The 24,265-nt window shown below is 37.7% G+C and overlaps 1 protein-coding gene across 2 annotated transcripts in view; it reads right to left on the bottom strand.

Annotated features, from left to right (window-relative positions):
* The window catches only part of LOC118722332 (multiple epidermal growth factor-like domains protein 6), a 589,906-nt gene that overhangs the window by 94,239 nt on the left and 471,402 nt on the right, over positions 1–24,265 (bottom strand). For both annotated transcript variants that reach the window (XM_045583659.1, XM_045583660.1), the window contains 10 exons: positions 23,499–23,618; positions 21,338–21,460; positions 17,747–17,884; positions 13,641–13,763; positions 11,583–11,705; positions 11,032–11,226; positions 9,136–9,267; positions 5,226–5,354; positions 4,137–4,265; positions 511–645 (listed from right to left, as the gene is read on the bottom strand). In XM_045583659.1, the coding sequence (XP_045439615.1) occupies positions 511–645; positions 4,137–4,265; positions 5,226–5,354; positions 9,136–9,267; positions 11,032–11,226; positions 11,583–11,705; positions 13,641–13,763; positions 17,747–17,884; positions 21,338–21,460; positions 23,499–23,618 (1,347 nt within the window). The remainder of the gene's footprint in view (positions 1–510; positions 646–4,136; positions 4,266–5,225; positions 5,355–9,135; positions 9,268–11,031; positions 11,227–11,582; positions 11,706–13,640; positions 13,764–17,746; positions 17,885–21,337; positions 21,461–23,498; positions 23,619–24,265) is intronic.

The following is a 24,265-nucleotide window of genomic DNA, read 5'->3' as shown; positions in this document are numbered from 1 at the left end:
AAAAAAATCAATACATATATTTTAAAAACAACAACAATTATGTAATTCTTAGAAATATGCAAAAGGCCCACACTGATAACTAGATTTAAATTTTCCAAATGTTTCTATGGTTAAAATTTTTGAGTTGTGTTTGTTTGAATGATCTGTCTTTAGGTATAAAGAAAACTGTTTTTAACTCCAAAAGCTAGCAGTGCCCTTGGTTGATTTGTTCACCTCAAACAAGTGATGGACCAGCTTTAATCTTCTTACGACAAGGTTCTCTGCAATGTGATCTTTCTTCCCTTCCTTGCCCAAGCTCCTAAGGGGACAGCTAAAGCAGAGGCTGAGAAGACAAGGTTAAATAACTTTATTGCCCCGTGTCTCAGTTTCCTCACCTGCAAATAGGGGATTAATAAAGCTTACCCATCTCCTGAGAGCACTGGCGGATTAAATAATCAATGATCAGATGGTGCTGAACAAAGGCTGAGCATTGTTATTAGAGAAGAAAGAAAATTTAGCATCAGATTGTACCTTTCTGGCATCTGTTGCCGTGGTAACCAGATTTGCAGGTGCAACTGCCATTTTTGGCGCTGCATTCCAGGGTGTTCTCCTCCACACACTGACATTCTGAAGAGCAGCCAGCCCCATAGGCCCCCTTGGGACAGTCTGAAAGCAAATGGAGGCAAACTGTCACTTGAAAAGCTACATCTTGGTGTTTTTCCCACATTGTTCGTGCACAGGAATGTAGCTCTGCAAGGCCTGATTATGGGGGAAACAAGGAGATCATCCTAACTGCAAAACAAAAACAAAAACAAAAAAACAGGGGAACAAATGTCTTTCAAATCAGGCAATTCATTTGCTTTTTGGCAAGTGGAGGTGAACAGGGAAGCCAGCACTACTTCAAAGGCTTTGGGGCTTCTGGTAGAAATTGCTTCTCAATGTGCTCCATTGGTGCCCATAGTTAAAATTCTCCAAGAACTGGGAAGGCCTGCCAGGCCCCATATTCATCCCACCACAGCATGGAGATGATGGACAAGCACTGATGTGAAGCTCACCATTGTTCTCCTTCCCTTTCATTATATGGTAATCAGAAACACTTAAGTTCTGTAGATAACGCAAAACTTTCATCCTGACAGTAGCATTATCTTGGCTACATCTTTGACAAATGGTGCCTTTCCTTCACTATTTTCCCCAAGCAATCAGGTTTTATAAGTGGAATGATAACATAAGGCTTATCACTTGAAAGTCCTACTTTTTGCATTCAGAAAAGCCTACCCTTAAGTCTCTCTTTGAGGAGTTACTTATAGTAATTCAATCCTCTTTCCAAAATACACCTCTGACCATTTTTTTCTTTCCCTTACAGATGTCCAAGGGACTTATCAAGTAAACGGTCCTTCAGGTGCCCTCCAGGCTCAAGTAATTATATTGTATGCCTATATAGGCTTTTAAAGAAAATAAGCCAATTGATTTTTTGGTGAATGGAAATGAATATCTTCTCTGATAAGCAGAGATAATTGAGAGGGGTGGTAACAGTGCCATCATGTAGGGTGAATCTTGTCCCTGCCAGGGATGGACAGGGTTACCTCTGAAGCAGAACAGAATTATTAAAAGGGTTCCTTTTTCAGTGTTCACATTATCTCATTTGGGTGATAAATTATACTAATTCTTGTTCATCTTTCCTGTGGCTTCCAAGTATTGAGTTCTTCCCCCGCCCCACCATCCCCAAGGTCTCTCAGTGAGATTGTCTTCCTTGGTGCAGGCCTCTCCTTATTCATCACAGAACTCTTTTCCGCATTGACTTCCATGCCCTCCCTCTTTCTGGTTCAGCATCCAGAACAGTGGTTCGGTGGACAGCTCAACTGTCAGGTGGGTATAACAAGGGCATGTAACTAGACATGTGACTAGAAAGAAAAAAAAAAAGGATGGGTGGAAGAAGTAACTTCTTTAGTCAATCCAGTGTCTACTCAGTGTTATACGTTGAACTATGTCCTCCAAAAATTCATATGTTGAAGTCCTTAGCCCCAGTACTTCAGTAACCTTATTTGTAATGCACATCATCAGAGACGTAATCAATTAAAATGCGGTCATACTGAAGGATGGGCCTCTAATTTGATGAAGCTGGTGTGCTTATACTTAGAGGACATTTGGACACAGAGATACTCGGTGGGGAGGATGCCATGTGAAGACTGGAGTTATGCTTTTACAAGCAAAGGAAGCTAGGATAGAGGTCTGGAACTAATCCTGGTGCCTTCAGAGGGAGCATGGCCTGCTAACACCTTCATCCCGGACTTCTAACCTCCAGAACTATGAGGAACCAGATCCCTGTTAGTTAAGGCACTCCGTTTGTGGCACTTTAGAAAACTAATATAGGATTTCCAACTGAAGCTTCTCAGGTCCAGGAAAGTGGCATTAATAAATAAAGCCTCACGTCTAAGCAAACAGTATTGAAAAATTGAAATGTGCATATTTTTTCGAAAGATAGTCACATTCAAAATGCTAACTACTATTACCACCACCATTTTCTCTTCAAATATTTGACCAGATGAGTTATGATTTTAATGTGTTTTTTGTCAAAATACCTAGTATTGTCTTATAAAATATTTTAAAAGTTTTAGTCTCTTCCCTTTTCTAGTTATTGTTACAAAATGGGATGTACCCTGTTATCTCAGAGTAGTGATTTTGAACTGGGGTGCTGCCAGAATTTTTAAGACTTGTAATACCTGACTATTTAGTCATGGAACTGACCTCTTTTCCCTTAGATTGTCAAATAAAAAAATGACAACAGCCAACACAACAACAGCTGTCTGGTATGAATGCCCAGTGTTGAACTTTAAATGTACAGGTACTAGAATAGAGTTGCATCTTATTGGTCATGTCACAAATAAGGTTGCATCTGATTGATTAATTCTTGGTACCATAACTCCTTATATACAATATAGACACCTATTTTTTTTAAAACTCACTTTGGAGCAAAAGAATAGGTAATTACCATTATTATTTTCTTGTAAATCAATAAAAATTATACCTATTTTTGTTACATCAGCAAAAAATATATATTTGTTGGTGTCCTGTAGAATTTTAGTAATTAGTTTATGTATGCCATTAGATACAAAGGTTGATAATTGCTGCCCTGGAGGAACAACGATAGAAATGATGTTATCTTTGTTTCTAGCTTTGTTTTCTTCTCTTGGCATGTTTTAGGAGGTACGATGTTCTGGAATATGCCCTCTGCACATGCATTTTCCACATTTACCCCTGCCTTCTCCCCTTCTCTTCTACATTTTTAACCTAAGCCAGACAGTTCATTACCCAGGTTCAGCTTTCCATGATGCTTTCCTGGCTCTCTATTTGGAGTCACAATTTACTCTCTGTTTTCTCAGGAAATACCTTTATAAAATAGACAAAGATCTGTGGACAGTCAACTAAAAATGCATTATACAACTCTAAAAGGTCTCCGTTATTAAGAAATGGGTGATGGTATTTCTGAGGTCCACTTGGCAGGACTTTCAAAGGAGGGCACACAGAACAGGTAGAGGAACAGGTAGAGGGCACACAGAACAGGGTGGAGAATGTCTCAGGCTCATTGGTGCCTGCACATGGCTACAAGATGGGATGGTGGGCACCCAGAGATGTCCCATTAGGAGAAATCCTATAAGCTGCTGAAGAGACTGAAGTACTTACTGGTGATTGTGTGTTCTCACATCTATTGCAAAATGTGAGTGATGGCCAAAATGCAAAATATATAACCTGTTGCAGAAATTTCAGAGAATGATAATGTTATGCACTAGAACCCGAAATAATGGAGACTTTTTCTGTTCATTTTAGTAGGCAACTCCCACACAGTACCATGCCTCCTTCTGAGTGAGCTAGTAACCATCCTTTCTCAATAATTAAGGTAAACACTAACGAGAACAGCAAGTAAAGAATTCAGAAATGGTTTTCTTTCATTCATCAAAATCAAGAGTCTCTAAAATAAGAAGTCTAAACAGAGAATAGAACATAAATTGTCACATATACATACATATCTCTGTGTGTGTGTGTGTGTGTGTGTGTGTGTGTGTGTGTGTGTGTAAATTATGGTTTTAGTCTCTTCTTTTTTCTAGTTTTTGGTACTTTTCTGAGCCTCCTGGAGAGCAAATGCAGTGCCTGTGACTTACTCAGGTGACAAAACCTCCCGTAGCGCCCTGGCTCACACACACAGGCACCGTGCACTCTGTGGCAATGGCCATTGTTGGCGCAGTTACACTTCCTTTTGCAGTTCTTCCCGAAGAGTCCTTTAGGGCATCCTAGAAGTGGGAGGACAGACAAAGCAGATATTAACCCCTACGCAAAACTTGCCAGAGCTGTTGTTACATGAAATAAGGAGCTTGCAAAAGGTTTCCAATCTGGATGGACTGAGGCTAATGAGATCTTTTAAAAATCCCAAATATGGTGTTATACCCTCTGCCTTAATTCCATAACGATCGGAAACACCTGTCAGGTTAAAACTCCAAATTTTATGACTACGAGCCCCTACCTAGACTGCCTCATGCAGCACGGATACTTTCTGATGGACTTTTGCTCCACCAGCTGACCTTGTTCCTTTAGGCAACTCTCTCGTACCCATTCCAGTATCTGGAAATTCTCTTTCCTCACACTTTCCCTGTCTCGTGCCCCTCATTTTGCAGGATTCTGTTGCAGTGCACCTTCTCTAGGAGTTGTTGTGGCTCACGCTGATTGCATTCTCCTCATGTTCTGATCCCAAGGCATACATTACCATATCATAGTGTGTGGCACAGTGCCTTGCAAAGACTTTATATAATTTGAATGAATGAATGCATATTATCCAGGGGGATGAATATTTGGGATACTCGTAGGAGCCTTCCCGTAACTCTCAAAGAGTGAAGTTAACATGGTTTCCATCTCCCCAGTTTCATGCTTTGTGGGACCCTAATAAACTCCTCATTATTTCTGGCAATCCCTAAAGACATAGCTTCACTGACTCTCTGTCTTCAGCTCTTGGGCCTGGAAAAGCATTTTTTCTTCTTCTTTATCAGCCTATTTAGAAAATGTGGCCTTTTCCCTGGTCTCCATGAGAAATCCACACACAGCCTCCATAATATTTTGTAAGTATTCATTCATAATTTCTTCTCTTTCTTTCTCCTCCTTTCCCCCTCTGATTTCCTCCTTTTAATTATGAAGAGCAAATCAATAAGTCTCAAGATTTTAAAGAGTCATCTTATGTGACCAGCACATGACAGTCCTACCATGTTCACAGGTTTTCCCATGCACCCCTGGGGGGCACTGGCACTGCCCAGTTAGAGGATCACAGGTGCCTCCATTCTGACAATCACAGGCGCTTCCACATTTTTCCTCACTGGTCTCGGGGGAACAAGCTATGAAAGAAATGGAGAAGTTGAGCAATCACAGTATAACATACTCATTGTGATACAAATGAAAAAACACACACAACCATCTTATCTTTCTATTAGAATTGGATACCAAGTAATCAAAATCTCAGTAATTTGCTGGCCTGAGAAGTATCTCTGGCATACCTCCAGGTTAAGTAGCATAGTAATTCCTGGTGATTCCTGATGCAGCTATTTAAAATGATGACTGAGGGTCTGCTAAGAAAGTGTACATACAAAATTTACCTTGTTCCTTAAACTCTAACCTTCACATTTTCAGTTTAGATACCCTTGCGGTATAATTCCAAAAACTTTAATGAGAAACACATTGCACCTTTTATTATAAAAAATGGGAAAAAAATGTAGAAGAAGAATGGTATGTCTTTTTAACCAGGAATGAATGCAACGAAGACTGTCTTGAGGGTCCCAAGGTAATTTGCATTCTTCGTCAAAGAATGATGAAGTCAAGCAAACAACAGTTTTGTTGTTTTGGGGGAAAGTGTTCAGTAGCCCAATAAAAATAATAAATTGGAAAAATGTCTGTAGCTTTATTTTAATTTTAACTTGGATGAATGCAGCTGTTTAGAAAATGTCAGTAACCATTTTAATTGACATTTTGTCATAATAGGCTACATATTACAAAACTACATTTATATCACCTCCTCTATTCACCCACCCACACCTACCCATCCCAGATGCTTATATGGAAACTTGGCTTCTTATGCACTTTTTTTTTTCTTTGCTTTCAAGCCCTAGGTTACTATGAAAAGGAAAGAAGAAAACAAAAGGAGTAAGAGAGAAAATCTGTCAACAAACATTGGTTTAGGTGTACATTGTTAATTTACATGTAGTAAGTCTGAATTCTTACAGTGAAAATAGATGGGATGAGCAGAAAAATCCACCTGAAAAAGAAAGCTAACGAAGTTCACATGACTTGCACAGTGTCTAGATTACAGCAAGTCATCAATTCAACATCTGCAAACCATGTTATTATCTGTCACTAATCCACACAGTAAAATATGATACCACATAGTGTACAGATATGCTAAGTAATTAATTAGCATCAGACAGAGCAATTGGCCTGGAGGAACAAATTTTAAAACAAACACACTCCAGACCACAGCTGGAAGATTTAGGAGTCATGAATCCTCCCCTCCATATATAACCCATTCATTTGTCATATGAAAATAACCTTCCCTGTCAATTGGATAGAGTATCATAATAACAAATGAAATATTCAATATAAAATCTCTTCAAAAGAAATGGAGTCCTGAAAGGTATTATTAAAATTAACATGATAATGTTTAAATTGTTTCTTTCTAATGACATGGAAAATTCCCAACACTTCAAAGCAGATATCTTCATCATAGACCAATAAATGGATTAGACTAGAAGATCTACTCAGTGAGAAAACTAACTCTCCATATCTCTTTAGAATGCTCTTTCTGAAAATTTCCCTTGCAGCATTTGAACAGCTGGGACTTTTAAAAATATGGATGATGAATGATTGGTCACATCCATTTATTGCAGTTTATTGGGATTTTTTTAAAAAAGTTCTCAGTTTCCATTTTTGTTAAAGAATCAGTGTGAACATCCCCCCCAACTTGAAATATTTCATTTTTATTTTTGTAAAGAATTTTTAAGAAATGCAGAGAAAAATGGGAAAAAAAAACTATAATCTTCTGCTTTCAGGGACAGACTTCTATACAGGAAGAACCATGTGAAAACTTAAAAGATCCTCAAAGTTTTCTACAGTCAAAGAAGGGGGCATCTTCATTTTATCAGCAAATTCATTTAAATATCTCTATATTAGTTTTATATTAGACATGCTATATTCTGATGTATTTGAGATAGATTTTTAGTTTTATTTCTCATGTTGCCATGCTAGAAATGAAGGGCTTGGAGGATACATATTTTCCAACAAAACTTACAATATAAAGAAAAATGTTTATTTCATTTTATTCATGAATAACACTTACGATTCTAGTTTTATAGAGTTGCAGATCAATGTCAAGTTGCAGGTCAATATAACTTTGAGTACTTTAATATCAAATTTTTTTATTTGTTCATTTATGAATTACATGCCTCCAGTTTTGAAAAACATGAGTAGGACCTTGACAATGAGCACTGAGTTTAGTCAAAGAAATGGAACAGGAGTATAGGTGTCTCTAATCAAAGAGAGAGAGAGGAGAGAGAGAGAAGAGAGAGAGAGAGAGAGAGAGAGAGAGAGAGAGAGAGAGAGAGAGAGAGAAACTGACTTTAAATTAACTGAAATAAAAATAGTTGTGATTAGACTAGCCCATCAAAAAGGCTTCATACAGCGGAAGCTGGTTTGGCTCAGTGGATAGAGCATCAGCCTGCAGACTGAAAGGTCCCAGGTTCGATTCCAGTCAAGGGCATGTACCTTAGTTGAGGGTACATCCCCAATGGAGGGTGTGCAAGAGGCAACTGATCATTGTTTTTCTCTCATTTGATGTTTCTATCTCTCTCTCTTACTCTCTATAAAAAAATCAATAAAATATATTTTTTAAAAAGGCTTCATACAATAAGGGGAATGGAAAAAAATGGTGGTTTAGCAAAAGGCACAAAAGTGTAAAGTGTAAAGCAACAAGTACAGAGTGGTTTAGTTTGTTGGAAATTATAAGCTGGGCAAAGGTTGTGATTAGGATCAAAAGCAAAAAAATTGAGAAGGGCCTGATTTTAGAGGGTCTCAATGAGTATATCAGAAACATATGCTTTATGTATCAGGAAATGAGTCACTCTTGTTAAAGTTTATATATATATATATATATATATATATATATATATATATATATATATATATATATAATCAGAAGAGATACGTAAGCAGAGGGATGCTTAAGGAAGGTCCTCAAGACCCTAGCTAGTAATCTTGGGTAAGCCACTTCATAGGTTGTGACTCAAGATCCTATCAATCTCCTAATAGAAATAATATTTGTGCTTTTTCTTCCTGTATGCTAGGGATTCACATAAAAAATCTGCTCATATCATCTTCTAACCCAGTAGTTGGCAAACTGTGGCTTGCGAGCCACATGCGGCTCTTGAGCTGCTGTTTGCTGCTCTGTTGACTAATGAGTTTGCCAACCACTGACCTAGACTCTCCATTCCAATAATTACAGGCAGTTGATGTTCCTTGTGATTAAGCCCCTATCCCAGTGGTCGGCAAACAGCGGCTCAGCAGTTTGCCAACCAGTGTTCTTTCTGTTAAGCTAATCACAAAGCCTAAGAAAAACTTTCTCTTAAAAATGTTGTAAGGTAAATTTAAAAAGAGAAAGATGAAACAAAGATAGTTAATAAATTTCTAAGCAAGTTGCTCTGGCATTTGTTGAGATATTCTCTAAAATCTTTTTTTTTTTAAATTTTATTGATTTTTACAGAGAGGAAGAGAGAGGGATAGAGAGTTAGAAACATTGATCAGCTATCTCCTGCACACCCCCTACTGGGGATGTGCCTGCAACCAACATATATGCCCTTGACTGGAATGGAACCTGGGACCTTTCAGTCTGCAGGCTGATGCTCTATCCACTGAGCCAAATTGGTTTTGGCCACATGTTCACTTTAAAACCTCAGTGCTTCACAGGCATTCTCTTTGCACAACAAATAAATTGGTTTCTCACCCATATCAACTGCTTACCTTGCTAAAACATTTTAGGGAGAACACAGATATAGGATAACTCATCACCAGTGGTCTAGCAACAGGAAAGGAGAAGAAAGCACCCTCTTACCAATCCTTCAGGGCATCACTCACTTTCATTGCAAAGAATGCCACCCCAGCCAGCTGGGCAGGAGCACCCAGGCTTTCCCTCCTGGCACCGGCCTCCATTCATGCAGTCCTCACAGCTCAAACTGCAATCATGTCCAAAGGTGTGATCTACACAGACTGGAATATGGTACGTTTTCAGTTAGTTCAAACTGTCTCAATCACTGTCACTGAAAATGGAGACGATACACTTAATTTCACACACACACACACACACACACACACACACACACACACACACGTGCGCACGCACACATCCTTCAATCCTTGAAGATATTTCTTAAAGTACCAGAAAAAAATAACAGTAAAGAAATACCTTTTAAAGTAGATATTATTTCGTATTTTCCAGTGACACTATTGAAATATAGTGCCAAAAGAATATTTAGAATGTTTAAGAATGTTTAAAAAGTATGAAAAGAAATTATCATTGACTCCAGAACACCCAAATAATCAATATTCCTGCCACTTGGTGCTTTTCCTCTTCTTGGACTTTAGATAAACTGAATTGTAAAGTATGTGTCACTCTTCATTCATTTAATGTAATGTTTGTGAGACTCACCCATAATACACTTACACTAGTGTTTGTTTGTTTTTAAGTCTGTATTACATTTTAGTGTATAAGTGTGCCACGAAATGTTTTTCCATTCTCTTTTTGAGGGAAATTACCTTAATATAAATAAGGATGGAGAGATTTGATTTCCATTGTTTTAAGGATTGTTTCATTTCAAGTTTTGCCTCTGTTTCTAGTGGGGTCTCTCAGGCTTCCCAATTGAATGGCTGTTATGTTGAGCAAGCCCTCTCTCCTTTGGCAGATCCTGGGCTGCTGATTCTACTTCCCAATCGCTATGATACTGCTGGTAACTGAGCTCAGCCTCTTGCCCTCTTAGTAGCTGCCTTTTTGATTCCCTGGCTTCTCTGCCTGCAGAGCCCACACATTAGCAAATGGCTCAAGAAGCAAAGCAGCAGAATTAGTCCATTCCACCTGTCTGGGTTTTTCTCCTCTCCAGATCTTGGCCATTCAAGTTCTGGTTGCCTTAGTAGCCCTGAACTCTTTCTGTTCAGTCTTTCAGTCATTGAAGTATCAGAAGATTGATGAAGAAACAGTAAAGCATTCCTATTTTTAAGCAGTTGCATTTACTAATATTATTATTGTGATTCACCAAAGCATGAAAATACTTCTGCCATTTTACTGAATGCATCCTGGAGCTATCATCAAGCTCTGTTAAACTACTGCAAATAGAGGGAAAACAAAAAGAGCAGCTCTGTTTGACAAAGAAAAGAAAAGGAAGCAGCAGACTGGCTGCAAACTGTTACTTTTGAAAGAGGAAATGCTAATTTATTTTGATCAGGAGTGATTTGATGCTTGAGTTCTGTTGTGTGGATATATGCATCTAAGAAAAACTGTTCGCGATTTTAAGATACTGTCTTGGTCCACTTGAATATATTAAACAGTTAGTTCTCATTGTTTTAAAAACTGGGAAGGATCTAGATTTCAAGGCTATTTAAACTAAGTTTTTAACTATATAAAAGTGACTTCTAATGGAATCTTAATAGTCAGAGCTAAAAGGTCCCAGTCCTCCCCATTATGTTAATTTAAAGATACTTTTCAGCTCCATTTCACAGTAATGAACTTGAACATCCCCTAAACCATGCACCCACACCTCTACACATACCAACATAGCAACCTTATTGTGAAAGGGAAGGTTTGTTAGGAAGCTCAGAGGCGATTTTGGCCCCCCTTTTCTTGCTAACACCCTGTTAAAATGTTAAAATATGTGGTGGCCTTAAGTATGTATAATGAAATTGCTTATAAAATAATTTACATGAATTCTCTAATAATAAAGAAAAGAGGTGACTGCAATGAGATAAATTCTTTTTACTCACCAACTTTGGGCAATAGAGCTAGTTCTCCTCGAATATCTTTTCCCACTTTGTCCTCACCTTCTTCATCTTGGTAGGTGGGAGGCAGAGAGGGAGCAATATAATGAAGCAGTCTAGGCGGGCTCTTGAACAGCAGGCCTGCGAACCTCACGACTTCTAATTCCTCTTCTCCTTCCTCTAGCTCATCATCATCTAAAGCTAAGACCACACAGAAAATGGCTGGATTCAACATGCTGGTTAAAAGAAGGAAAACTGAGCAAGGGCGGATGAGAGAAACGAGAGAGTTTGAACTAGACAGCCAAGGCAGGGGGCCACTGAAAGGGAGAACTCTTTGAGGCCATTTCAAAAAGTCTCTTGTAAATGAGGGTGAGAAGCAGCTATCACAAAGCTGACACTGCAGCAGAGAGAACAAAAGGAAAAGATCTCAGTCTGTGAGGAAAGGGGAGGACAGGTTGAGTGAAGGAAGAATTTGTGGCCTCCATTGTTCCTGAAGAAGAAAATGGGGGTGGAAAGTAGATTAGAAGAGACACATGAGATTCTTCACAGTGACTTACAGATGCAAGTTTTTCCATCACTTCCAATTCTGTAGCCTTCCTCACATGCACAGTGGTATGTTCCCACAGAGTTAATACATATTTGATCACAGACTATGCTGGTATCCAGACACTCGTCCACATCTAGAAACATTTAAACAATGTCTGCTTTTAGTCACTGAGAGATAAAATAGACATGGTGATGTCCTGGGCATATTCATATTCCTGTTATCACCTTGATTAATTCCTGACAATGTACTCTCTTATAGAAAACTTAGCCTTGGACACTTTCTTGAGTATAGCCCTTTTTTTTTTCTTTCACTCAAGTTTACTGTAGTTCATCTACAGAGACAAGGCCTTTCTGAGACCTTGGCGTGAGGTTTTGATGAAGAATTTTTTTAAATTAAAATATATTTTATTGATTTTACACAGAGAGGAATTGAGAGGGATAGAGAGTTAGAAATGTTGATGAGAGAGAAACATCAACCAGCTGCCTCCTGCACATCCCCCACTGGGGATGTGCCCGCAACCAAGGCACATGCCCCTGACCGGAATCAAACCCGGGACCCTTCAGTCCGCAGGCCGAGGCTCTATCCACTGAGCCAAACCGGTCTCGGCATTGATGAGGAATTTAAAACAAAATAAATTCAATGGTCTCAGGCTGTACACCATTTTGTATAATTTTCATTCTTTCTTGAAATATCCAGTATCTGCAATGAAGCATTTCTTCCATGCATAATTCTGTACAAGGTTTATGGAGAATTTTAGAGATGGAAGAACGCTAAACTTTAATTTCATGTGACTGTCTGAGCCTAGACACTGGTCAATGTGTTCACAATAGTAAAAGTTTACTGATGAAGCTGGGTTTCTAAGCTTTGCCTCAGATGATGATACCTTTTCAATTTGGATGCATGTACCCAAGTATGTATATTCACACCATACAATCATCTTTTGGCTGACTTTGCTTAAGAGCAGATGGTTGATGAAATTCAAATTTCTTGGCTCCTGTTAATTGGATTAAATGTGGTAAATGGTAATATATTGTACTGTGTTTTCAGATATAGATATCATATCTGTGTTTTCTTTGCTGTTACCTACATTTGCAAGGCTGAGGAGCTTGGCATCTATATGAAAAAAAACACACACCGATCATTCTCAACATAGTTCAGGAATTTGTTTCTTTAAGCAAAGAAACACTATTTTTTCTGAGGCATAATATTCTTATATATGTTGACTTATTAAAAAAGATCATCTCATGTTTGCTTTGACTTAAAGAAAAATGTGGTTCGAAATAATGGTAATGATCATAAAATGAAAATGTAAAGATTCCATGTTTTAAAAATAAACTTAAAAAAAGTAAATGGTAGCAATGGCTCAAATGAGCTGTTCTAAATGTAATGGTGTAAAAAAAGTGAACTGACTCTACTCACTAAATTCATACTCTCCTGTGAAAATAACTATGTAATCTAGAAATTATTTGAAAGGTAAGTGAACCAATTTTAACAAGGAACTTAGAAAATTGTAAAATTGCATCTTAAAACTTGAATTAGTTAAATTAATGTCATATATAAAAGATTCTGATACAGATTTGGACCACGGCAATGAATTGGCAATCCTCGTTACTATCCTCTAATTAAAATGATTTTCAACACCAACTTTCTAATTCCGGGCAAGATTGTCATGAGTGATTCATATGGCAGTGTGCTATGGTCTGCCAGAACCTTTCACTTGCCTATATAGGTTAGGTAAAGGAAATATGGACCAATAAATTATTATAAAAAATAGCTACCTTTAGATGAGTGACTTCTCTCAATCACTGTATTAAGCACTTCCCATTTATTATTTTCTTTAATGTACAAACTAATGCAATTATTGTCTACGCTTTATTGGTGAGGATCTGCAGCTCAGAGCAGTTCATTGCCCAAGCTCATAGGATAGTAAATGGTAGAGCCAGGGAGACATCAAAGTCTCTACAGGCAAGGTCTTCCCTTTCCCCCCTTAACCCCCTTCCTCACAGGTTCCTCCTTCACTGATTGTCTCATTGCACCAGTGATTTCACGTTAGATCTCAGGAACTTACCATCACACCCACAGCCATCTGAACTGATCTGAAAGCCTTCCTCACAGCTGCATTCATAGCCTCCCAAATAGTTGATGCAGAGCTGGGCACAGCAGGCTTCTCCATTCTCACATTCATCGAGGTCTGAAGGGGAATAGGACATTTCTGTTGTTTCAAATATAGGAATTGCACTGGCCTATAGAATTAAATTTAAGCCTCACTTATAAATTAAGATTGTTTGACTACTCAATTTCTATTTCTCAGGCTACATTGTACAGACATCAAAGCAATTCTAACACGAAAAGAATGAGGCTCACATTCGCATTCATGTTTCTTGCATGTTTTTCCTATGCCTGTCAGTTATTTTTAAAAGTATGTAAATAATCTCCAAATGCATTTATAAGCTCAGAAAAAGAGATTTCTGCTATTTTCCCAGTGTGAACAGCAATTTGACTGAATAAACAGAGAACTTGAAGAAGAACAACAACAGCATCAAAACAGCTTGAGAAGAAGAGTCAAGAATTCCACTCAGTGAACATTTGAGCAACAAGGAGGCAGTCTTACACTTGTTCTAGAGCTTCAAATGACAGAACCTTGCAAGCAAATGGAATTCACAAAACTGGGAAGAGAAGTGGCAGCTGCAATTTGGAGAGAGGGCAGACAATCTTTTTAAATATTGTGTTTTGAATGATAGAATATTTCAGAAGATTTGCTTGAACTTTGCCATGATGCTTTGGCTCGGATGAGCAGGGTCAGGGCTTTTCATTTTACTGTTGGTGACATTACCCTGGCATGTCCTACCAGATAAACAGCTTTTTAAGTGATGCTCTTTAAGTGTCCTTCAGCATTGTTATCCCAGAATTCTATAATCCTCAATATCGTGTGCACATACATCACTGCTCTGGGGAAAAGAAAAACACACCACAATTAAATCAAATTGAAACCCTTTAGCCAAAGAATAATCCATTTGGCTTGAGTTTTGAGGTAACCATTCCTCACATAAATGTCCAAGGAGTAGCAACAGACTCTTCACCCACTGTTTACCTTGGGAGAGATGCCTGGTAATTGGGTGGTCTGGGTTTTTGGCTCTAGGCTTTTGGGTCAATTCAACCTTGTGTTTGTTGAGCTGGTATGTTGGGTGGCCTGTCAGTGCTGAGTTTACAAAGTCTCATTGCTCCCTAGCTACATGAGCAGCCACAGATATAAAAGGTCAATATATCAATTAACCTTGGAAAGGGTACCAGTGTAAGGAAATGTAGACAAGAGGAAAGGGAGGAAAGAAAATGCAGTCAATTATCTAAGGTGAGGGATCACCATAAAACTTCCAAAGGAAGGTCATTTGGACACAAAACATTCTATCTCCTGCAAAATGTCAGAAGCAGTGCTACTCACATAATTCTACTTGGTATTTTTTCCTCTCTTTTATTAAACCATCCTTTGTCCTTTGGATTAAATAGCATGAATACAGAGGGTAAAATTGTTTTTAATAATTCAGTTTTATTTAATTTAAAACATTATCCTTAATTTTTTTTTTGTTTTCAATATTTTAAAGTCTTCTCAAATACTAACAGAGCCTCCAAACACATATTTCTCAGGGTTCCTTGTTCTCAGGTACTAGGAGCAAAACTGTATTACAATTGGAAAATGATTTCAACATTCTATCATGTTATAATCCATTTAGATTCTTCTTCCATCATCATTCCTCTGGGGTGATTTCTAGCTTGTCTCATATAAACCATCCTAGTCTGAAACTCAGCTGAAACCCTGCTCTTCTTACATCACAAGCCTTTCTTAAAATGTTGTGTCCCTTCAACACTTACATCACCTGTTTCCTAAATTCCTTGACTTATTTTCAGATCTTACTTGGTAAAAACTTTGCTTGCTAATTTTTCCCTTTTTATTATCCTCCTCTCTGATAATCATGGTTTTCTTACATTTGCATTGGTATTGCCAATTGCAAAGAAATGCACTTATTCATAAAAATTTAGCTCTCATCAAAAATAGAGCTTCAGCTGAAGCCAGGCAAAACAATTAAAAATTTCAGTTTCTACTTTAGAAAAGAGGGAAAATTAAACCTTGGAAAAAATGATCTTTTGTATGTGACCCCCATATATAAACTGTTGAACAAACTCAAAGGGTTAGAAAAAAAACACAATTGTTACTAATATCTAATGATTGCTAAATGCAGAGATCTTACTGCTGATCAGACACTTGGATTTTCTATAGCTGTCTTTCAAATTGTGTTAACACATCTCTAGGTTTTAGCCCTAATACATTTTTGGAGTTGGGAAAGACAGGTTGACAATTTGCAGACTGGACAACTTATTTTCTCATTTATTTGTACATTCTCAAATATAAAAAAATGTTGATCTTAAAATAAGCTAAAAAGAATTTTTTAAAAAAATTCCTTGAGATATGAATATTTTTATAAATCATCCATGGCCTTAATCTGTTCTCAGGTAAATAAGCAAAACTTGTATGTGTGCCCTCTAAACAATTCATTGCCTTACTATAATGAATATTTGGTCTTTAGGAATGAGCATTACTTATTTTTGGGAAATGACATAAACTTAAGCCATAAACAATATAATGTCATGCTGCAATCTCATAAATATGCAATTTTCTATATTTTGACCCTGGCAGATGCTATTTTTTTTTCTAGTTATAAATAAGAATTTTACTGAATTGTGCTTTTCAAAGAATAAGGAAAGACATGAAATTGTAAGTCACAAATAAAAGGTTTAGTGAAAAGACAAGTAGAGAGCAAGGAAGGGAAGGAGGAAGAAAAAAAGGAATCCCTTATTTTTTCCAGAGATATAAGTATTAGCAAGGTAGAAAAATATAGTAAGCAAGTTTTTCAGTACGTAAGAAAAAGAAATGAAAGCAATGGGTTTCATTAAGATAGCAACTGTAGCCTCAAAAAAAAAAATGCAGGAGGCAATGTTGGATCAAGATATACAAGTGATGACATTGTTTTGGTTAAATAATTTATGAAACCAGAAAACTTCAAAATCCCTTAAAATGCATACTGTCACATAAGAAAAGAAATCCCAAGTACTTACACCTTTGAAATTCAACTCTTTTATGATACTCTAGTTTGTCTCAACCATACTGAGTAGCATAAAATGGTCAAATATTGTTTTAGTACTCGTAATTTTTAAGAAAGGTTATATAAAGCAACACCCAAAAATCAAGCAAATATGATACTTAATTCCAGAATAATGGCAAATTGCTTTAGAGGGGCTTGTAGGTGCTCTCAGATACAGAGCATATTAATGATACAGTTTGATGCTCACTCTCCCTGTTTTTAGTAGATATTCCCTTTTCTCAGAAGCTCTAGATCCCACATTCATTATGAAGCAAGGTTGAAGTAAAATTTATTTTTCTCATCATCTCTAATGATATGAGTTCTAGTCATAAAGGTTACTTATTAAAAATGCATTTGAGCTGGGATTTTCAAAGAATTTTAAATTTTTCTTTTGGAACGCAGGTGCCTATCATACCACAGTTGAACATACATCCAAGCCATCACCAAGTTGAAAGGAAATGCAGTCTGGCTGGCATCACTCAGGAGATAAGCATCCACCTATGAACCAGGAGGTCATGGTTCAATTCTGATTCCTGATCAGGACACATGTCCAGATTGTGGGCTCAATCCCCAATGTGGGACTTGCAGGAGGCAGCCAATCAAAGATCCTCTCTCCTCATTGATGTTTCTATCTCTCTTCTCCCCCTCTCTGAAATCAATAAAAATATATTTTTTAAAAAAGAAAAGGAAATACATATGATAAAGCTTCTGCATGGGGTAGAAAGAAGTAGGTTATGTGATAGCAAGAATTTCATTCAGTGGTTAGATAGGTCTTGGAGTATTTTCCTGAAATAAAACTAAGTTCATATGTTTTGTTAAATGTTTTAAAGTTCCTTTCACTTTAAAGTAAATATCCAAAGATAATGATGTCTCCTGCCAAGTAATATTTCTTTTACATTTATCTAGTAGTCAGAGACTGCTTGATTTATTTCTCCATGCAGTTTGAGAGATGTAGCTCAGATTACAGCAGTATTAGAGAGGAAAGGACTAAATGAATCCAGGACAGGTCTAAGGGAAGATGACATTTACCATACATTACCTATGCATGTTTTCTCATCTGAATCAAGCTGGTGTCCATGGTTACAGGAACAATGGGGCCCTCCAAGTTCATGTTCACAGTGATGTGAACAACCACCATTGTTCTTTTCACAGCTATTGACAATTTCCAATTCAATCCCTTTCCAAACAAGCAGAAGAGGGTTATTAGCATAACAGCAGAGAAACCTGAATATATGTCAACAAGAGGAATACTCTGTTGGGAGGACAACACACTTTATTGGAAATTTATTGATCCTCTAAGTAAAAGTCTGAGGGGCTATTCAGGATTGCAAATATCTATACAATATTAAAACACTAATAAATCTATAAGTAATATCAAATTAACAAATTGGTATAGAAAGGGAAATAGTCCACCACTGGCTATTAAACACTTATCTTAAATGACATTTACCTTTGGGGATTCTCAGTACTTTCAGGACATTAAAAAAAAAAATGTATTGAATTAGTAATTAGAAAGCACAGAGGTTGTCTGCTAGCTGACATTTCTTCTGTTCTCAAGCTAATAGTATGTTATTATCTGTCCTTTCTAGAGGCTATGAGTACTTGAAAATACTGTTAAAAATAGCCTTGAAACAGAAGTATGAACACAAAACCAATGAATTAGCTGATCATATTTAAATAATAATGCGTTAATGTGCTAATTAGCATTGAGGTATATGGAAGTCACTTATTATACAAACATACTATTACTCTGAAAACCAATTTGCTGATCCCAGTACATGTTAATTTGGGATCATTTTGGGTGACATCAACTTCATCATATGGATGCTATTGTACTGAGCACAGAGGCATTATAATCAATCATTTTCTAAGTGAGGAAATGAGAAATTTAAAAATGCTTTGAATCACTGTTAAAAGTATGGGATGTAGGTACTCTGCTATGTTTATCATTGTTCTCTATTGTTGTTCATCTGTATTACTTAGGCATAAATTCTTATTACCGTATTTTCCAGCGTATAAGATGACCCCCTAATTTTACAGTTAAAACATAGGTTTAGGCCTATATTTGCTGTATAAGACTACCCCCACTTCCGAGGAAACACCAGGTCTTTTTTTAATAGACAGCCTCTCTGACTCTGGCCAATCTGAGCAGGCTTTTTACTAGAACACAGTGTCGTCTTATACGCCAGAAAATATGGTACTTGTTATATAAAGGACACATAATTCATTGTTAAAGATTAGCATGCTCTCAAAACATTTACTCCACCTACAGATTTTGAAAAAACTCAAAATGCTAGTCTTTATCAAGAAAGTTCTATATGTAAGTTAGTTAAATATTGAGGTTTGGTGAGAGCTGCACAAAGAATTTGGCTAGCTAAATATTCACATAAGAACAATAAATGTAAAACCACACTTCAACCAAATGTATTCAACTGTAGAGTAAATTTGCTTTCCCAAGTAAATTCTATAGAAAGCCTTTAACTCATAATGTATTGATACTGGCCCCTCTTTCATGATAACGGAGAATGCACAAGTCATATTATGAGAGATTTTATTTCAGACTAGAGGCCCAGTACACAAATTTGTGCACAGGTGGGGTCCATCTGGCTCGGCCCCAACAGCCAGATTGGTGCCAGTCCTGGCAGGAGAAGACAGCAGGAGGTTGGCCAGAGACAAGGTAAGAATAAAGGCAAAAGGAGGGGTGATATAAAGATTTAGGAGAGAAAAGAAATATTGGCTTTGATGGTGAGGAAAGTGGGCATGTTCCATAGCATAGTTTTGTCCAGCCATGTTCCTGACTCATTTAAGATTTATGAATTTCAAATAAAGCCAATTAACATGGTGTGTTTTAAACCTAGCAAAACTCTTTTGCTGAGGTATAGGTGTGAAGTGGAGAAGGAAGGGAAGAAGTTGCTGAGAAAAAGGTAGAGGCTGAAGATGAGGAAGAATAAGAAATTGTTGATATACCATGATCATATGAGAGGCAGAGATAGGGAAAGCATACAGAGAAACAAAAAAGCATATTATTCTGTAATTTTAAGAAGAAGGGGGAAGAAAAAGAGTGGGTGAGGGTGGAGAATATTGAGACAGAAAAGATGAAATATGAAGAAATCTGTATCAGATGGTTTTAAAGGTAGTTAAGTAGAAAATGTGTTCCTCTATAGATTAATCAGCAGACCAGTGGGGAAGACATGTGAGAAGGAAATAGCTGCAAGAGCTATTAAGAGCAGCTAATAATTCACCTCAGTAACATTTTAATGTATTTGTAGTAAGGGATTCATTACATTATATGACTGAGCCTAGGTGAGAAAGAAGCAAAGGTTAGATGACATGGATCATAGGAGCAAGGGATGAGTCAGTGAAAGAGGATGCAAAAGTGGAAGGAGATGCTTAAAGAGACATGAGAGAAAGAATAAAAAATGGGGAATAAGAAGGCAAGGCACTACAGCATCCCATGTGTCTGATATTTTGCTACAAACTAGGGCTGCTCCTTGTACTGCTGGTTCCTTCCCTCATACTAGTTCCTTTTCCTTGAGCTTTACATTGGTATTACTAGAGTCCGATAAATACTGCATGGCAGAAGGGATGAAAGAAGGCAGACTCTTCATAGGGAGAGCCATGGGTCTAAGGGAGCTCCATGTCAGAGGACTTGAGACTTAGCCCTTACTGGCTACACTGGGTGTAGTATGTTGACCATTTTCTTTTCTTTTTTTAAAAATTATCTTTATTATTGAAACTATTATAGATACCTCCTTTTTCACCCACATTGACCCCTTTTAGTCCACACCTGCCCCTGCCTCAGGCTTTCACCACACTATTGACTATATCCAAGGGTTATGCATATCCTATATAATAAATAGTAACAGGCAAATTGACCCTAATGGCAGAACGACTGGTTGTTATGATACATACTGACCACCAGGGGGAAGACACTCAATGCAGGAGCTGTTCCCTGATGGTCAGTGCACTAGCACAGAGTGAGCTCTGTTCAGCCACAAGCTGGACTGATGCCTGCAAGCTCAGTGACAATGGTGAGAGCCTCTCCCACCTCCTTGGCAGTGCTAAAGATGTCTATCTGTGGCTAAGCCATCAATTGGACATCCCCCAAAGGCTCCCAGGCTGCCAGAGAGATTTCTGACTGCCAACTTAGGCCCAATTTCCCTGTGAGGGGGCCTAAGCCGGCAGGCGGACATCCTCTGAGGGGTCCCGGACTGAGAGAAGGTATAGGCCAGGTTGAGGGACACCCCCCACCAAGTGCATGCATTTTCATAAACTGGGCCTCTAGTGTGTATATTCAGCTCATAGATTAGCCACTTCCCACCCACCCCATGCCTTCCCTTTGCCATTCAACAATCTGTTCCATATTGCTATGTCTTTGGATCTATTTTCTTCATCCGTTTATTTTGTTTTTTAGATTCCACATATTTCTATTGATTCCAGGCCTGTTTCTTTAAAATAAATAAATAAATAAAGGGTTTGAACTTTTAAGCTCTCATCCCTACTGCATCCCAGTGGCAAACATTCTCAGGAGCTTTGCATTGGCAAGATATTCAGTGTTGTTCTTTGATTACTCTTGTTTAATACTTGTCAAATGTCACACATTCCCAGGGCTGTGATTGCTGCCACTTACTGTAACACCGTTTTCCATCAGCTCCCAGCTCAGAGCCAGGGTGACAGGCACAAGTGAAAGATCCCACTGAGTTCACACAGCGATGGCCACAGTGAGCAAGCCCTTCTGCACACTCATTTATGTCTGCAGAGAGAGACACACACACACACAGTGGCTGTCTTTGGAGGTTGAATACTGATTTATGTGTAAACTACAAAAATGAACTAAATCATTCCTTCCCCTTCTGCCCTCATGTCCAGTGTAACAGTGAAATATCCCAACGGCTCCATATTTACAAATAAACTAACTGCTAATGACATTAATTCTAGTGTAGGCTTATGCTCTCAAACACTTACTTCTATTATAACCCACTAGTATTTATTAATTGATAAAAGAGAAAAGAACACAAGTAAAAAATATATAGACATTATCTATCCCCTAATAATATAGGTAGCAGTCATTACAATTTGTTTTTGGAATATATATCATATTCATAACAAATATGGTATTTCCCTGATTTAAGGTAGTCAATAAATGTGGCCATAGATAAGGCAAGTTTGAGGGCTTCATATGTAGCAATCTACAACCTAGGTTGTACTCATGACTGTCCCTAGGCCTTGCTATTTAAACAGTGGTGCCGCTGAAGCTGGTTTGGCTCAGTGGTAGAACGTCAGTCTGCAAACTGAAAGGTCCCAGGTTCGATTCTGGTCAAGGGCATGTACTTTGGTTGTGGGCACATCTCTGGTAGGGGGTGTGCAGGAGGCAGCTGGTCGATGTTTCTCTCTCATCAATGTTTCTAGCTCTCTATTTCTCTCCCTTTCTCTCTGTAAAAAAAATCAATAAAATATAAAAAATAAAATAAATAAACAGTGGTGCTCTCTCTCCTGACACCAAAAGCCAAGTCTATTCAGTGTCAGTTAATTTTGTGGCCCAGGTAGTCCTTGCTCCTTCCCTTTAGATGAATAGATCTCCCTATCATTTTTTCCCACACTAGAAGGTCCTCCATGTCATCTGGATCAGGGCGCTTAAGAGAAATGCCCATTAAAACCCTAAGTAGGCAGTAATTATGGGGATAGACTTTCTAAGAAGAATGGTTTTAAATAAAAACTTCCAAAGAGATTATATATATATTATATATATATATGTGTATATATATGTATATATATATGTATATATATGTATATATGCACATATCTATATATGTATATATTTGTCAGTTTCCCATAAATATTTAACAGATCTTATTTTGTACCAGGTGCTAAGTGAAGCAGGTGCTATGTAAACAGAGGACCAAAGTAGAAACATTTTCTGTCAGAAAAGTGTGTTAACACAGTCCACAGAAAATTCTCTTAGTTTTGGCTTAAAGAAAACACACACACACACACACACACCTACCACCACACTTTAATACTTTTTCATTTTATCAAAGTATTTATCAGTCCCATAAGTCAGGAAACGTTTAGATATTTTTATAATTAATCCAAATATACCATTTCTCATGTCATGAAAATGTTATGATAAAATGAAGGATTCTGCGATTTCTCAGAAGTTATTAGAACAAAAAACTCTCCCATATGAATAACGTCATTTATCAGTTCTGGTCATCAAATATTTATCACTTCATCCTTTTATGAATTATGGCTGTTTTGTTATTTCTAGGAAACAGAAATATGTAACCTTGGATTTATAGTCTTCCTCCCTTCCTTTCTTCCTTCCTTCCTTCCTTCCTTCCTTCCTTCCTTCCTTCCTTCCTTCCTTCCTTCTTTCCCTTTTTTCTTTTTCTGTTTCAATTAACCCTACTTCTAAGAACTCTCTTTTGGACATACTTGGTTTTCAAAGGTTATCCCCATATCTTCTGTAGCCTAAAATAAAATGAAAACCTTCCCGGTGTGCTTATGGAAGGTTTTGAGATATTAATTCTGGAACTCACTTCAGAATGAGAAACGGAAACCAAAACACATTAATTCTAAAGCTACCCCAGACCTTTTCTTTGCAATTAAAAATGTCTCTGAGTTTTTATAGTATCATAAAATACTTTTCAGAATGATCAAATAAGAGTATAAAGGTTCCCTTTTAAGCATAAATGAAAACACCTTTCTCCTAGCTGCTCTAACTATTCAAACTGCATTACCATAAAATTTCAAACAATTACATAATTAAGCTATCAGATTCATTTTCCTACCTCTGCAGGCCTTTTTGTCTTCAGACAGCTGGTAGCCTGGGTGACAGGCACACCTGGCCACTCCATTCTCACTCTGACAGATGTGGGCACATCCATTCGCACCTGTGCAGGGGTCCATCTCTAAAAGCAATTAAGCAGTGATAGTTTGCAATTAATTAACTTGAGAAAGTTATATAGAGTGGAAGGGTGGAGAAAGGCAAAGAAGGACTTGGGGCCACTGGGTTTCTCACATAAAGATGGTGAGGACACTTGAAAATTCTTTCCCACTTCAGATGCAACTAACTCATCAAAACATTTCCCACTGTGTGACCTGAACTCCAAAGTCTGAACAAATCAAAACATGGATCAAGGCCAAAGAAGAAGCAACTTAATTTCACTCTTTCTAAAAGTATGCCTGCTGCCCAAAGTTAAATACAGTCAGCAGAAATCCTCCACATACCTTTGCTCTTCCCCTACCTTCTCTCCCCATCGTTTCTACAACTTTGAGCAGCAGAATCCTTCTTAAACAAACCTTAAAAAAATATATATATATATATATGTTATTGATTTTCCACAGAAGAGGAAGGGAGAGGGATAGAGAGTTAGAAATGTTGATGAGAGAAACATCGACCAGCTGCCTCCTGCACAACCACTACTGGGGATGTGCCCACAACCAATATACATGCCCTTGACTGGAATCAAACCTGGGACCTTTCAGTTCTCAGACCGACACTCTATCCACTAAGCCAAACCAGTTTCAGCTAAACAAACATTTTTACCACCTCCAG

This window comes from Pipistrellus kuhlii, unplaced genomic scaffold, assembly GCF_014108245.1.
Source record: "Pipistrellus kuhlii isolate mPipKuh1 unplaced genomic scaffold, mPipKuh1.p scaffold_m20_p_2, whole genome shotgun sequence".
Lineage (NCBI taxonomy): Eukaryota > Metazoa > Chordata > Mammalia > Chiroptera > Vespertilionidae > Pipistrellus > Pipistrellus kuhlii.
This window is presented reverse-complemented; position numbering and strand designations above follow the sequence as displayed.